Raw genomic sequence first — 17,904 nt, 5'->3', positions numbered from 1 at the left:
CAAACCTGTAAAAAGAATTTCAGTATGTCAAAAAATATCACACAGATGTTGAGCTATTTCCTGATAATGATGACATTAATATTAGTCATCTATTTCTTGAAAAGGAGTGATTTTTAAATAATAAAGTGACAATTTGATGAATATCTAAAAATACCAAATCAAATCCAAGTAACAGCTTTTTCATAAGAGTTAAAAAATAAAAAATTAACATAAAAGCAACTTATAATGAAATTTCTGAAATAATTTTTGAAATGTCTATTTCAAAATATTTTTTCCATCTTCAATATTCACAGGAAATTTTTGTCAGCTTAGAAATAAAAGTGATTGGGTTGGGGTTGCAGCTCAGTGAGAGGTGTAGCTCAGTCTAGCACATGAGAGGCCCTGGATTCAATCCTCAGCACTACATAAAGATAAATAAAATAAAGATATTTTTCCACCTACAATTTTTTTAAAAATTTTTAAAGAAATAAAAAATGATTATTAGTAAAACCTTCAAACCTCAAAATACGTGAATTATGTTTATCCCTTTGATAATACACTGAAGAGAAATGAGTAACAACACTATAAAAGATGCTCATTATAACTATATTAATTCCTTCCACAGTTTAGTTTTGTAACAATTGTAATTAAAAATAATGCAAAAGTATAACAACAAAATCAAAAATAATTCTTTTTTTACTTTTTATTGAAAAGAATCTATTTAAAAAGTAGAAATTCACCTCTAATATTTAAGGTCTCCTAATAGTAATACATACATATACATTAACATACATAGAGATTGAGTAGGAAAAAAATCAAATAAGTCTGAAGATAACTAAAGTATATAAAACCATCTAGAACTGTCACATTTAAAAATGGTTCAGAATAGTCATTAAAATTTTTTAAATATACCATAAGTATCCAAATTCTTTCTCAAACATTTTCTTAATTTAAAAAAATTTTTAGTTGTAGATAGACACAATACCTTTATTTTATTTACTTATGTAGCGCTGAGGATCAAACCCAGTGCTCTGTGCATACAAGGCAAGTGCTCTACCACTGAGCCACAACCCCAGCACTAAATATTCAAATTCTAAGAGATTTCTTACTATTATTTCACACCCAACTTATAGGATTCCTTATACTGTATCCTTATAATTAGCAGAGTAAACTATTCTCTGCTATTAAAATAATAGCCATCATCAACAATCAACAAGGAGTTGACAGCCAAGAGATATGACAATATAGAATATTGACTACAGGTGATAAGAGCTGTTCAATGGAAGGCTTATTTTCTTTGTCAGATTTTACATCAGAAATTTTTAAAATATTGAAATTAGTAACATGCCTTCTTTTTGAAAGAGTTATGCAAGAATTCACAAACATTATGTGTATTTTTCCATTTTTTGTATGATATAAATAATTTTAAAATGAGAAAAAATGCTTTTAATGTATCCTTTTGGCAGAAATCTACAGATTGTTATCCATACAGCAAATTCAACTATTTGCCTGATTCTGAAAATAAACATTTACTGGAATAACAACAAAAAGTTCCAACCATCTTTCCTTAAGTTTGTACCCCCAAACTCAAAAGTCTCTATTCTATCATTTTAAAAAAAATTACCTAATGTAAAAATTCCTTACAATGTATCCTTATAATTAGTAGAGTTAACTCTCTTGAAAGAGAGAAGTAGTATATTTTAAAATACATACCCTATCTGAACTTTCAAAATTTAAAATTGTTCATCTGAGCACCTGAGCTGAGGTTGTGGCTTGCTCAGCTCATGCAAGGTCCTGGGGTTGTGGCTTGCTCAGCTCATGCAAGGTCCTGGGTTCCATCCTCAGCATCACATTAAAAAGATAAATAAATAAAATAAAGGTATTGTGTCCAACTATAACTAAAAAATAAATATTTTTTAAAAAGAAGGAGATACTATAGTATTAACATCTTATCTTGCTATATAAGCAGATTTATTATTGGAGATTGTTCAACTTGACAATGAAGCATAATGTTAAAAAAAAATAGAAGGCAAAATTTCCCCTCAAAAATTTTTTTTTCTAAAATTAGAAATCTATCAAAACAAAAAAAAACTTTCCATTTTTAAATCAGTTAACTGGTTTGACCTCATATGTAAGAACACCCAACTACAATTGTTTAAACAAAGAACATTTTAAGATGGATGTGGTATAGTCCCAGCTACTGGAAAAGCAGGAAGATCCGTTGGGACTACAAGTTTGGGACCAGCCTGGCCAACAGTAAGACTATGTCAAAAAAAAAAAAATTATACACTTGGATCACATATCCTTTTGAATCCATCTGTTCTTTATACAAAGGCAAAATATTCAAGTAGAAATACCACAAGTAAACCACACTGTAAATTACACTCCAAAGAAGCAGCAGAGCAATATAAAGAACAGGGGTTTGGGCACTGAAAGATGCTTGGACTCATACCTGGCTCTTGTTCAGTCCTTGTCAAGATACTGAACTCAGGTTCTTCAGTAACTAATTACCTAATGATTGTGAAGAAAAGATATAGCATATGCAAGACATGTAGCATAGTGTTAGCTTATACAAAAACTACTATATGTCTACATGCATCCCCTTTGTTTTCAGATTATCACCACTACACTTAACATTTAAGCATAGAAAAAAATGCAGGAATTCTGAGTTTCTGCATGTAAATTTATATTTTTTAAAGTGTAATATGTAGCAGTCATGGAATATTGATCTGTATCAATCACTGACACTCCTGGGAGAATAAGATCCAGTTAATCTGACACTCAATGCAACATAGTATAAAAGGAAAAGCATATGTTTTGTCAGATATCTGTGTTTGAATACTTGCAATGTTAGTCTTAACTATAAAATAAATCTGATTTAAAAATGTTATAATTAGAATTTCCATTATTTATCATAAAGCTCAAGCTAGGGTTTTTCATCCAAAAAACATACTTTCCATACATGAATAAGTACATTTTCTCCTGATGTTAGACAGTGATATTTTCTGGGCTTTTAAAATTTTATTAAATTTTAAAATATGTTAATATTAATTTTGAGACTATATTTTAAATATAATAGAGGATTTCATAATTACAAATACTAAGAGAGATTTTAAAATCTCAAAATCAAATGTTAAATTTGAAAATTTGGCAGATATTGTTTCCTTATCCTTTTCTAAAGATAATCACAATTGGATAAATTGGGCAATAAATCATTTTTCTTAATTACTGGTATTAAAACAACAAAATTGCACATTATACACATTTTCTATCTTTTATAAAATACTTGCAAAACAGTAGGAATTTTGTCATTTTGAAATTCTTACCTATTATTATTGTGGAAAAAAAAATTTTAGGGGTCTCAATCTGTTGCCTAGGTTGGCCTTGAATTCTCAATCGTACTGCCTTAGTAGCTGGTTTTACAAGTACCAGGGACCATGCCTGGCTAAAATGCTGTTTTTCAAAAATAGACAATAAAGTTGATTGCTTTGGGAAAGTAAATTTTTAAAAATTTATTAATTTCAACTCAACCTTTACTATTCTATTGTTTTTATTCAAACACTGGAAGAGATAAATTTTTATCTTTCATTCCCAAATAAATTTTAATTAGAATAATGCTATTCAAAGGAAAGCAAATTATATGGCTGAAGCTATTCTCATGCATTAGGGTGACTTTTTAGAAATTTAGTACAGGTATTTTTTAAATTTGACTTTCAAACTCAGCTTGTAAATATCCACCACTATTATACTTTACTAATTAGAATTATTTGATAAGCATATTCACTATATAATAGATACTGGAAATAAAAATCAATGGTGAATAAAATTATTAATGTTTACAAAATTCACATTCTGCAAGAGAAAATATAACTAGACAACATAATGAATGCTGTATTGATTTTTATAACCTATACCAGAGCAAATATTTGAGATTGCTTATGGGGTAATATAAAATACAATCAGTTAGCTAGTATAAATTAAAACTGGAGAAAAAATTAAAAATGTGACAACTGACCTCCTATTTCAAGTAGAATGGAATAGACTGTGATAGACTAGCACTCCCACAGAGTACAGCCAGAAAAATGAGGTGGGGCTGTAGAGTGTTACAAAATCATGTGCTTGAAGGCTGCAAAGAATTGTTGAAACATTAGGAATTGGAAGAGTCTAAGACTCCTGAGAAGAGAAAGTTAAAAAAGTGAGCTTTTATAACACTTTTATGTAGGAATACCTGCAAATTCTGAATGCTAGTAGGGTCTGGTACCCACAGAAAGCTGGTGATGGGGACAAAATCCAGAAAAGCCTTTAAAGTACATTTGGGAAGGTCTCAAACCCTTTCCCTTTATCTGGGGCTTGTGTGGCACAAGAAACTTGTAGAGGTACAGGAAACTAAAATCCTAATGAGAAAGCTTGTGAAAAACTAAGTAAAGGACTTGATAATCCTGGAAGACAAAGTAATAGTGCAGGAACTGCTTGAGGAAGCGAATTTAAAATCATCAAATCTAGGTTGAGAACTCTGGAAGTCCAAGGGCAAACAACAGGTTGTGAAAGACTCATTAGAGTTGAAACCCAGCCTGGATTCAGAACCGTCCCTGACTGGATAAAGGTGATCAGCCACCACTCTTTCTTCTGGAGGAAGACAGCACTGGTAAAAGAATTGAGAACTGCCCTACACTATTGCCATGGGCACTACCATGATGTTGGCCATGTTCCCCCCCCACCCCCATTTTTGTATTGTGGATTGAATTCAGAGATGCTTTTGCACTAAGCTACATTTTGATTTATTTTATTTCTTTTTGGTGCCATGGAGTGAACCCAGGGACACCAAACCACTCAGCCACATCCCCAGCCCCCCTTTTTTTGTGAGACAGGTATCACGTCATGAGCAACAGCTTTATTCTGTGCTACACAAACTAGGCTGTGAGAGGAGTAAGAAAAAACAAACACACTCACAAGTAAAGAAAAAAGCCAGGAACCGGTGGATCTGCCAACTCTGGTGGAGAAAGTCTGACCACAAGCAAGCTTGGCACATTTATTACATAATTTTAAACATCAAAAGGATTTATTGTGAGAAAACTTCTCCAAAAAACTGAAATTGGGAGCAATACCGCTCAATTAGGGCTTATCACTTTGTGACTATAACTCTCTACCCTCTGGGCAGCAGGTGTCTGAACACAAGGCCACAAACTAAAAAATTCCATGGCTGGTGCAGAATCCCCCTTGCACAGGGAGTCACCTGTTGGGCTATCCTCTGTCTGCACCAAGCAATTCCCAAGGGAGATGTCACCTATGTCTCTGGACAGTTCAAAGACCTATAATTCATTCGCTGCTCCCAACAACAGGGTCTTGATAAGTTGCTTAGGGTCTTGATAAGTTGCTGAGACTAGGGTCCATCTTGTGATTTCCTCTGCTCAGTCTCCCATGTTAACTGGGGAGGCCATGTTTTTCTAAAAGTGAGTGGTGTATTCCATCTGTTTGCTCCAATGTGATGTCCTCCATTGTATGTTATGCTGTTATGTAACACTTAATATATTGTTTATAATACGATTAGCATGTTTTAGTAAGCTTTGCAACACTGTGACCTGACAAGAAAATTAAGAGGGGAAATGTTTATTTTGGCACACGGATGGCTGACTCCATAGCTCTGGGCCCAAAGTGAGGCAGGGCATCATGGTAGAAGGGTGTGGTAGAGAGAAGCTGCTCCAGAATGGCAACCAGAAAGAGAAAGATAACGAGGCACAAATGTGCGCTCAAGATCCTCCAGTCACATCCCACACCTACAGTTACTGCCCAGTTAATCACTCCACTGATTAGGCTATACCTCTCTGATAATTTATCTTTTCACCTCTGAGAATTCTTGCATTGTCTCATGCATGAGCTTTTGAGGTTACCTCAGATCTAAACCATAACAGCATAATAGGATTGAAAAAAAAAAAAAAGAAAGTGCTAAAGAAAAAAATCAACACATTACATGACATTTAAAAAATTCTAGGGGCTAGGGACGTGGCTCAAGTGGTAGCGCGCTCACCTGGCATGTGTGCGGCCAATCCTCAGCACCACATACAAACAAAGATGTTGTGCCCGCCGAAAACTAAAAAATAAATATTAAAATATTCTCTCTCTCTCTCTCTCTCTAAAAAAAAATTCTAGACATACCACAATATAAAATGACATGCAAAAAGAAAGAAAATTGCATGAGGCAAAAACAAAAACAGATGTAAAAATGATCTAAATATTCTAAACCAATATCAAGAACTTCAAAATAACTATGGTTAATAAATACATTCAAGGGGATAGAAGAAAAGAACATAATACATGAAAGGATAGCTCTTTTTATCAGAAGACAGAGGATAAAAATCATGCAGAAATTCTAGAACTATCTGAAATTAAAAACTCATCAATGGATTAAATAGTACAATAGATACAACAGAAGAAAATATTAATGAACTAGAAAAGAACATAGTTTGTATATATGTAGAAAACTAGAAGCATAAAGAGAAAAAAGACTAAAAATACAGAAAAGAATGAATCAAATGAGGCCTGGAAAAGTTTAACATATAATTAAAGAGTAAGAAGACAATGGCTAAAGTTCTTCCAAAATTGATGGAAGAAAGGGTAAATTTGTATTTTCTGAATGAGCATAAAATATAATAATAATAAAATAATCTTGTAGAATTTAAAATATATGTAGGTTTTTAAAGTATGTTTTAGGGTGATGAAAAATAAATGGTTATTACACTATTGGAAAAGGAATAAAAGCCATGATTTTCATTATAATACAATAAATCAAAGGTAACTTCCAAAAGTATAGAAACTGAATATAAATATATAGAAAAACAGAAAAAGAACATATGACTAGTAAATTTGCAGAGTGAAAAATTGGAATAGTGGAATGGATAGAACTATAAATAATACTTTATTAATAAATAAGAAGGCAAGAAAAGAGAAAAAGTAAACATAAACCAAATATTAAGATAACAGATTTAAATCCAAATAAAATAATATTAACATAAATGTAAATGAGCTAAATACCCTAAATAAAAGACTAAGATTATCAAGCTAGGTAACACGCAAAGTTCAATTCTATCCTGCCTATTGGAAAATTTTTAAGTATTCAGAAAGTAAAAAGATGGCAAAGATACAAATAATAAAAGAAAACTTTTAATTATATTAATTGCAGACAAAATAGTGTTTAAGATAGCATTATTAAAGATAAAAAGGAAAATTTCCTATGATAATGAAAATGTTTCATCTTGACCCCTATATATAATACTATAAATTTAAAAAAACTGAAGTTGGATTGTTGGTATAAATGTGAAAAAATAAAGGTTTAGAAGAAAATAAGAGATGTTTTCATTACTTTGGAGTAAGCAGATTTCTTATGATCACAATCAGCATTAGCCATGAAAGAAATTTAGACTACTTTCAATAAAGAACTTCCATTGATCAAAACACACTGTAGAATGAAAAATAAAGCCACAAAATGGGGGGGGGGGCTGAGCCGTATATTTATGATAGGTGCACCTTTCTGAGCATATAAATCAATAAAATTTCTATTAAAAAGAAGGGGCACGCCAGTAGTAATGGCACATGCCTGTAATCTTACTTGCTCAGGAGGCTGAGGCAGGAGGATTACAATTTTTTTTAAAAAATCGTTTTTTTAGATGTTGATGAACTTTCATTTATTTATATGCAGTGCTGAGAATCGAACCCAGTGCCTCACACATGCTAGGCAAGCGCTCTGCCACTGAATGCCCCAGCCCAGGAGGATTATAACTTAGGAGTCTAACCTGTGTAATTTAGTGGCACTTCATCTCAAAATAAAAAAATAAAAGGGCTGGGGGCATAGCTTAGTGGTAGAGTACCCCTGGGTTCAATCCCCATTACTCATCTCTCCACCAAATGTTGGGGCATAGTAGAGCTAAGAATAAGGTTAAATGTGTTACTGTAATGTTCTATGTATTTTCTAGAGATTAGTATAGATTTAACACTAAGATTTCTTAAAACTATTCAATTAAAAGATAAAGTTGTCAGTTATATATCCATTTGTCAGTAGATACAAGAAAATTAATTGCTTAGTAATACAATTGTTGGTGCTAACACAGATATTTCTCACAGAAGTCTTCACCCAAAGTAGCTACTTTTTGACATAACAGTGTTCTTTATAGTAAGTTCAAGAAGACTCTCTGATTGCTTCTTCTGATGACTCTCAACATACATCATTTCACTGATGAAATTTTACTAATACAAAATAGATAACATGGGGATAGCACAGCAAGGAGCAACACAGTGTACAAATTCAGCTGCTCTAAGATGATTTGGACTGACCCAGAAGTAAATTTTATAAACCTGTAAGAGTGAAAAGAAGAGTGGATAAGCCTCACACATTCCCCTGTGATTATTGAATCTCTTAACTCCACTTTTGACATTTATCCAGCAGCCACAAAGTTAAAACAAATACCCCCTAGTAAATGCCTGGGAGATAGCTCTTTTCTGTTGTCACTTAATCTGAAACCAGTTTAGCTGCAGGAAAAGATGATGACTTTTTGTGAGTGCTGAAAAGTCTACCTAGAACCAGCAACTAAAAAGAGGATCTCCATGTTAAGCACCTACCAGTAGGATACTAAGAATTCTTAAACTTACCAAACTTGCTCCAAAGCAATATACCTAATGCTGATCAAAGTCCCAACCCAAAGTTCTACTTCATATAGCACGACTAACAAAACTTTAGTCAAAAGTATTATAATCAAGCTAGGTGCAGTAGCACATGGCTGTTAATTCCTGCTACCAGGGAGACTGAGACTGGAGGACTGCAAATTCAAGGCTAGTCTGGGCAACTTAATGAGACTTGTCTTAAAACACAAGGGCTGGAAGTATAGCTCAACCGTAGAACACTTGCTCCTGGGTTCAATCCCTACTACTGCCAAAAAAAGTATTTTAATGATTATAGTCAAGATATGAAGAGTCTTAAGAAGAACACTTAAGCAAACAGTAACAAGAAAAGCAAGTAACTGCATTTACAGTTATTTAAAGGATTAAGCTGCTAATAATATTCAGTAACATTTCACATAATCTGCATCTCTCCCAGCAAGTTCAAATACAGCGACAGACATTTTTCTGATTGTTCAGCAACCAGAATGTTGAGAAGTTTAAATTGCTCAAATTCACTCAAACTTCTGCGCTTTTTTTTTAAAGACCATACACATTAGAAATTTAGTTATCTGCTCTCCTAGCTCACAGTTATAATCAGCAAGTCAAAATGAGAAGTGCAAAGAAAGAGCTGCTAGAAACAGTTGTAAGAAATAACAGCTACCTTGCTAGGAAGAAATAGCAGCCTGTAAAAACAAAGAACACCAAACACACAATCTTAAGGGGCCATTTAGCAAAAACCTCTAGGGACCTCAAGAGTCTCAAAGGGCAATCATTGTACAGTGAGCATATTCATAGAAACATGTCCAGAATAAAGTCATCAGTAAGATATTATGTCATGCATAATCTTGTTAAAGAAGGTAGGGAAATGTATAGTCCTTTTTTAAAAGCAATTTATTCAAAGTGTTTTAAGTATTGTTTATTGTAGTTTAAATGTGAGCACTTAAATTACAGCTTCAGTTATACAGAAGACTACATTCACAATAAATGCTGAGTAAGGCACTACAGTTGATGGTACAATATTAAGCTTAATTCAAACACCAGTTTCAAATAATGCAGGTTCTTTACTCCATGACTACTGTAAAAAAAAATGAGGTGCTAATCTAATTTGAAATAATATTCAAGTCCTGAAATACAATCTTGACCTATGTATGTTATTAAAAGTATTTTAATTGTGAAATCAACATCTGTCTCTACCTTGCTTAACTCATCCTACTATCACCGTAAATTCCTCTTAGTTCTTTCTATCTAAAAGACAGGAAAATTATGACTATTGGAGGACTTTCTCTTAAGTATTGATTAAAAACTGAGACAAATGTTATTTTTAAATGTTTATGCAAATTATTAAACATATATTTAATAATCTGCTCATGAACATTGCTAATCCATTGCAAGAGAATTTAGATTTTAATTATTTGCCAAAAGAACTAAAATCAAAGTAATATTTCAGCTTTTTAGTAAACCATTAAGCTTAAAAACAACAAAAAATGACTGTCTGATTTTCTATGAATGAAAAATGTAAGTTAAAAAAAAGTCTGAAAAGTTTTAACAATTTAGTTTTTCAATGTGCAAGGAAAATAGTCGTTGGTGCAGAGAGCCAAAGTCAGTCTATGAATATTTTGGAATTGAGTGTGGAAGAGTCTTCAAATTATCTACTTTTTCTTCACCACAATCTGTGAAAAAGTATAAATAAAACTGTACTTATTTGCTGAGATAAGAACCATACAGACGTTTTAAGTCTACAATATGCAATACTGTGCACTAGGGGAAAACAGTAATGAAATAATTACATATATACACAATCACAATGAGCCAAAATTCAGTTCAGCTTTTTTCCTTGACTGTCCTACTTAACCAAACAGGCTATTTCCAAAGTGCTAAACTGTAATAATATCGTCCTCTTATAAAGTTTTAAACCTAAAGAATCGTGTACTTATTTCATAGGGCTTTACACCTCAATTGTTTAAGGGTTAAGGAAAAAGCATTATTGTTTAAGTATGATATGTGGCAGTGGGGTTTGCGTTTTGCTTGTTTTTGTTTCATAAATTGTTCAATTATCCCAGAATATCAGCAGAGAATCACAAAATAGAAGATTCAAAGTGTTTTTGTTTACAAAAAAAATGCACATGCCTCACCTGGCTGCTATAAATACATACCTATCAATACTATGACCCTGCTCATATTTGAAATAAGTAAAATATGAGCATATTTTGTTTAAGGGCTATTATTAATTTCAGGACTATCACTACAAGTTACCAATAATCTAGTTCAATATTATTTTACAGATGACAAAACCAGAAAATAGGAAGGTTGCAGGACTTGTTAAAGTACATGTTTGCTAATGAAGAAATCAACTTGGAACCCAATTGTGTTTCCACTAAACCAACTTCTTCCCAACTTAAATATCAAGTCATTTCTGATTTGATATATAAAGAGTGAACTCGTTAAAAGCCATGGGTGAAATTTAATAACTTTCAAAGTTAAACCAAAGCAGCATAAATGCATAATACTACTTTGTTCATTTTGCTGAATTGGGGTGGGTCTATTAAAACCTACAAATGGCCCATAATTACTTTTTTCCAAAAAGTAAAAGTTATTTAGACAAAGCCTATCCAATAGACACCATTACTAGATAAAGATAACTTATATGTATCATCAACTATGTGAAGAAGCATAACAGTCTTAATATTATTATCTACCTAAATAACTACACAGATTAAAATGTAAGCCAGAAATTGAAATTTATTTTCGCTACTATATTAAATGTATGTATAAACTGTAATTAAAGTCAGCATTAATTTCAAAGTAGAAATTAAATAAATAAAAGTAATGAAAATACAACTAGCCTAGTTAAACATACACATACATTAATGATGTTACTGAAATTTCTCAAACATAGCTGAAAATTTAATTTAAATAAGGTTGAAATACAGATTCCTTTCTTTTACTAAACTGACCCTGATGAGGACACAAATGAACAGCAAATGATCTAAAACCAGTGAAGATTAAAATGGACAAATAAAATGAGTAGTATTCACCACTGAATTTATTCATTCAATAAATATTAACTGTTAGATGCTATACTGGGAAGAATTATAAAAGACTAAGCAAAAAGCAGATGACACCACTGTCTTGTGAAATTTAACTATGATGGAGCTTTTATGAAATATATTACATCAAGCATTGTACATGATTGAACCTTACTTGGAACTATCCTCATTTTAAAACATCTTTTTAATATCTGTAAAATAAAGGTAAGAAAATCCACCTAACTTATAATGTTCTATTTACCTAACTTTAAAAAATATTTGCTTCATTTTAAGAGAATTAAATAAAGCCTCTCTCAAAAGTTGTATCCTACACAGTAAAAATGACAAATATTCCATATTATTTTACTATTTACAATTCTAAATGCCACAACTGTCAGTGAGACAGATCTTCTTGCTAGATAGACGAATATTTATAACGGCCCAACTTTTAAAGTCACTCAAAGTTATTGAATATAACTCCTAATACAACAACGTGTATTCTGCTTAAGATGCTAGGCACATTTTTTAACACGAGGATTTTTTTTTTAAGTACAGATATAAATTACGAAGGAGGAAAAGGTTTCATCATCCAATTCTGTGAGGATTATTGCTGGCTGCTGATTAGGGTTTAATGGAACAACGTAATTTTAAAAACAACTTAAAATATATCAGCATATTAAAATCAGTTTTTTCTGAATACTAGGCTACTAGATAATAATTATCCCTGTTATGTTACATTTCTAGTAGAAGGGAAATCTACATTCGTAATTAGAAAACATTTAAGGAAGGGCAGACCTGGGAATAAATCATTGACACGAAGACTAGGTATCCTCCATGGTCCCACTCTTCTGGTAGTGCACAAACAGCCCTAGCACTATAGTTATAAGTACCTACCCATGAACACACAATGCAGTAGGCACTCAATATTTGTGGGATGAAAGGAGTGAAGATCTATGTAAACAAAATGCGTTCCGATTTTGAGGCAACACAGTAAACAATCACAGCAACTACTTTACCAGAAGCTGGCTGACAGCTTAATGTGCACTAAATTAAAGAGCTCTTCCTCCTTACCCTCCTCTTTCACTCTGACACTAGACTGCACGTTCAAAACAAATCCTCCCCGGCCCCGCCCCAAGCCCTACCGGCGGTCGCCTTCAGCTCCAGAACTGATGGAAAGTCCGGGGCCTCGGCAGTGCCCAGACACCAGCTCCTCTCCTGGCCCCTGGACGCCGCCGGATACGCCCGGCACAGAAAAGACAGCGACGCTGGGACCACCGCCCCTCAGCCCCGGGACCCCCCCGGGGACTCGCGTGCCTGCTCAAAGCCCTCGGCCCGCGGCGCCAGCAAGCCCCTTCCCCTCGCCCCGGCCGCCTACCTGCACACCGTGATCAGGTTCCTCCTTTCCACCGCAGCATTGCGGGCGCTCAGGCTCTTCTTGCCGGCACCGCTACTGCCGCGGCTCCCGCTCAGGCCCCCCAAGCTCCGGGAGGCCATGGCGGGCTCACCCCCGTGCCCCCTTTGTCTCGAGCGACCCCGCACGCCCCCCACACCTGTTTCCCGGGGCCGTCGCTGCGTGCGCGACCTTGGGGCTGAGGGAGGGACGTAGGGAAAGCGGGATGGTGTGGAAGACAGCAAGGGATTCGCACCCGGGGACTGACGGCTGGCCCTCCGCACCGGTGCTCCAAACACACACACACACACACAAACACGCGCGCGCGCTCACACACGCGCTCACACGCACGGACCACCTCCGCCCTCGCGCGCGCCGCCGGCCGCGGGGTGGCGCGCGCGAGCTGGCGTCGGACGCTCCCGTACTTCCCTAGGGACTTGGGCAGCCCGCGCGCGCTCGAGCCCTTCAGCTTCGCACGCCTAACCACCCACACTTTGCCGCCACAGGCGCCCAGTCAGGGCAACTGCAGTGAGGGCCCGAGCCTCGCGCGCGCAGCCCCGCCTTCCCAGTACCTACCGGGTAAACTCTGCACCGGCTGGAGCCAATCACCGCACGAGGGCGGGGCCGACTGCGCGGACCTTTAAAGCAACGTGCCCGAGCCCCGCCCCGACGCGTGGGCAGCTGTCAATGCGCCGGGCTCGCGCTCGCCGCCCGCGTGCGGCAGTTAGTCGGAACACAACCAAGCAGCACCGCTTTCAGCGCGGGGATTGTGGGATGCGGGCCCCAGTGTGTCCGGGCCCACCTATTCGGAGCTAAGCTTTAGCAGCCGAGTCTCAAGCTTTAATGACTGATCCCTAGTCCGGTGGCTTCCGTAGCTTCAGAGACGAGGATGCAGCAGGGCTGGCACTCGCACCCGACCAGAAGCCTGATTAACCAGAAGGGAGGGGGGGTCCTTTTGTCCTAACGCCCTCCCCGGACCTGATAAAGAGCGACACAATAGCTCGAGGAAGACAACTGCCCGTAGAATGTCCTTCTTGGGGCATCTGATGGTAGGATTTTTTGACTCCACACATCACAGCGCTCTCACCTCAGCGTCCAGCACTGCCTGCAACCAGGAAAGAACACCCGCGTAAGAACCTGTTTACTGCGAGTATGTAGTCTGCTCGCGTCCTGGGTAGTGACCCCAGTTTGGGGTAGGTAGTGAGCCTAGGGGCGTTTCGCCTTGGCAGGGCGGGCTGCTCCCTTAGAGGGACCTGGAGCGCGCCCTCGACGCGATGCGCTTGTGGAGAAGCGACCCCTTCCCAGAGCTTCACCACCACCTTTCAGGTGTTACCTTCGGGAGGCTCCAGGCTTTGGCCCAAGACCTCTGGCACTCGCTATTCGCTACCCTTTGGGTGCGCCCAGGTTTTCGAAAGAAATTTTTAGTAACTCCTGTCTCCACAGGACTTAGCACAATGCTCTGCATAAGACACGTTCTTAGTAAATGCGCCTTAAATTTAATTCGAGGTTACATTTAACATTATTTTTACTGAAATTTCGCAGTTTCAGCGGCTTCAAAATCCAGACAATTTCCACCTCTGGATTTGAAATTCCTGTCAAAGAATATTATAGCACATATAGAGATTTCTGTACTTATGTATTATACACAGTAATTCTGTGTATTCTGTGCTGAATGCCTTTTATGCGGTGTTTTGTATAATAAAACTGTATGTTACCAATTTTTTTTTTTCTTTTTTGAGTACCAGGGTGAACTCAGGGGCACTTGGGCACTGAACCACATTCCCAGCCCTATTTTGTGTTTTATTTAGAGACAGGGTTTCACTGAGTTGCTAAGTGCCTCGCTAATCTGCTAAAGATGGCTTTGAACGTGTGCGATCCTCCTGTCTCAGCCTCCCCAGCTGTATGTACTAATTTCTAAGGAGGGATTGAACCCAAGCTCTTTCTAATATTTTATTTTGAGACAGAATCTTGCTAGGTTGCTTACAGCTCGTTAAATTGCTGAATTTGGTTTGGAACCTGCCATCCTTCTGTCTCAGCCTCCTAGTCGCTGGGATTACAAGTGTATGCCACCAAGCAGGGCAAGATTTTAAAGATTAAAATCAGGGCAGATTCTCACCTATGCCTACTAAAGCTAATTCCGGTAGGATAAAAACTCCATAGGGAAAAAAAAATCTGTCTCAACTAAGTTACTACAATACATATTCACCTATTAAAATTATGAGAAAATAATTTAGGCAGACTTCATATCTCAAGTAAATAGAAACAAGGGAGTTTTCCACAAGCGGGTGTATGTAGCTAGTTAGTGCACTGTTCTCAAACATTTCTTGTCTGCTCTACATAGACACTTGTGAGGTTTCCTTCCTAGGAGCTGCATCTTAACTTGTCTTTTCTTGGTAGCCCAACAGTGTAAATTCAAAGTAGCCATTAGGAAACCAGTACAAGCAGTCTCAGTAAATATTTATTCTGGCAATGACAAATACTGCTCAAATTGATGTTGTCAGTTTTTAACGTTATTGTGTATTTTTATTCTTTTATTTTATTTACTTTTATGTGGTAGTGAGGATTGAACTCAGTGCCTTGAACATGCTAGGCAAGTACTCTACTATTAAAGTTACAACCACAGCCTGATACTGTTATTTTGTTTGTTTAATATTTTTCATTGTAGATGGACATAATACCTTTATTTTATTTATTTATGGATGTGGTGCTGAGGATCAAACCCAGTGCCTCACACATGCCAGGCAAGTGCTCTACCACTGAGCCACAATACCAGCTCCTCCCATATTCTTATTTTTTTAATCACAGATTAAAATTGCATAAGGCCAGGTGCAGTGGGGTGCACCTGTAATCCCAATAGCTGGGGAGGTTGAGCTCAAAGCCAGCCTTGGCAACTTGGCAACTTGGCCCTAAGCAACTCAGTGAGATCCTGTCTCTAAAAATTACAAAAGGGATGTAGCTCAGTGGTTAAGCATTCCTGGGATCAATCCCTGCTACCAAAAAAACAAAAACAAACAAACAAAAAAACACTACATAACATTATGGGGAGACACCTCAGAGAACACTCTAAGTCCGAATTTCAAATCAAAAGAGAGCTTTATTTACCTGGCCAGAGACTGTCACCCTCCACAGAGATTCAAGCTCTGTGGGAGGACAGCAGCTTCCTTGTCCATCCAAAGAGAATATAAAGCACAAAAACCACAACTCAGTGACTTGCTTATTGTCATGTAAGCTAGCCAATCATAGAAATTAAAACATTAATAAGTAGGACCTGTGGGCTCTAGGCAGGACTGGAATTCTCCAGTCAGCAAACAAGTGATAATCAGAAGCTAAAATAGCATTAGCTTTGCATTTCAGTTGACCACAGTCCTGGGTTCAAGCAGATGCTAGACAGTCAGTCGCATTCTGAACTTGGGCAGGGCATGGGCAGGGTGAGAATCTACTTCAAAGTCATATAGACCCACAAGGGCATTCACACTCAGGATGTAGCTCACCACAACCATACCACCGCTTCATCCTGAGTAGAGTACAATTTGTGAGGTACAAAGTTCAGAAAGACAATTTTTTAAATAAGAAAATAGCTTTCATTTCAATTTCTTAGAAACAGCTCTTGTAACAGGTTTTTCTAGAAGGCAGCAAAATGAAGTCTTAGGCCTGTCTATGAGAATTCTTGCTTTGTAATTGTCTTATCTCACTTTTCAAAATCTTATATCTATAATCTATTTTTACTAATCTATAACCTATAACTTACACTCTTATTGATTGTATTTATGAGTTCACACCACAACAATAGGAAAAGGAGTAGAAAGCACACATGTGCTTGGTATGTCCTTAGGGAGAGAGAACACACAAATCTCTGAGGTATTTATCTAAGAAGACAGAGTGTAATATGTTGGAACAAGAAAAGTGACATGTTAACATTTTTGAAATCTGGTGTCCAGCATCAAGTGCCTTTTCATGTTACCTGTACTTGGTGGTTATAGTTATGACTGAAGACAGTAAAATCCACTTTATTATTTTCATTCATTACTTTTGGGGGACTCAGTTGACATGTTGGTACTGGTTTAAAAAGATTTTGTCTTAATAAAGCAATTTTTTTCTTCAAATCTAAGGCATGTAATTAAATTGCTATCTGCAGTCTTTATTTGATAAGGCTTTTACTCAGTTATCCAGAGCTGTATGTCCTAGGTCTCTATTTCTGTATTACTAATCTGGAGATTACTAATCAATTTTATCTTGTACATAGCCTTATACTACTACAGCTCCATGAGTTTTCATACTGCTCTTTGAACTTCTTTTGGTGCCTGTTCAGATTCTTTATTTATTTGATCACTGGCATAAAAATTATTCAAAGATATAAAAAGATTCACTATAACAATCAAGAAAACAGATTCCTAATCCAACCTATATGAATTCTATTAGTACTGAATGTGCATACCATCCACATTCACCATTTTCCCTAATCTCCTTCTATCGAAAGAGATAAAATTACAAATGTAATCTCTGTGTGTACTCTTATACAAAATGCTATAAGACAAGGTGATTTTACCAAACCATAATTTATTTTAGTCTCAAAGAAGAAGTGAACTTTCTAACTATGCCACAAACTCAGCAGTCTTAAAAAAAACAAAAAACAAAAAAAGACTGGAACAATGTATGATACAGATGTTTATAAAACCACAAATCAAGAATCAATCTAAGCAAAATCAAAAGAAAAAGATCAGGCAGGGCTGGGGTTGTGGCTCAGTGGTGGAGTGCTCGCCTAGCACATGTGAGGCCCTATGTTCTGTCCTCAGCACCACATATAAATGAAATAAAGTTATTGTGTCCACCTACAACTAAATATATATATATATATATATA

At 36.3% G+C, this 17,904-nt stretch overlaps 1 protein-coding gene across 7 annotated transcripts in view; it reads right to left on the bottom strand.

Annotated features, from left to right (window-relative positions):
* Rundc3b (RUN domain containing 3B) overlaps positions 1-13,148 on the bottom strand; it is a 143,242-nt gene extending 130,094 nt beyond the window's left edge. For all 7 annotated transcript variants that reach the window (XM_026399369.2, XM_077796692.1, XM_026399372.1 and 4 more), the window contains exon 1: positions 13,030-13,148. In XM_026399369.2, the coding sequence (XP_026255154.1) occupies positions 13,030-13,148 (119 nt within the window). The remainder of the gene's footprint in view (positions 1-13,029) is intronic.
* Between the last annotated feature and the right edge of the window lie 4,756 nt (positions 13,149-17,904).

Source organism: Urocitellus parryii, chromosome 3, assembly GCF_045843805.1.
Source record: "Urocitellus parryii isolate mUroPar1 chromosome 3, mUroPar1.hap1, whole genome shotgun sequence".
In the NCBI taxonomy this organism is placed as follows: Eukaryota; Metazoa; Chordata; class Mammalia; order Rodentia; family Sciuridae; genus Urocitellus; species Urocitellus parryii.
This window is presented reverse-complemented; position numbering and strand designations above follow the sequence as displayed.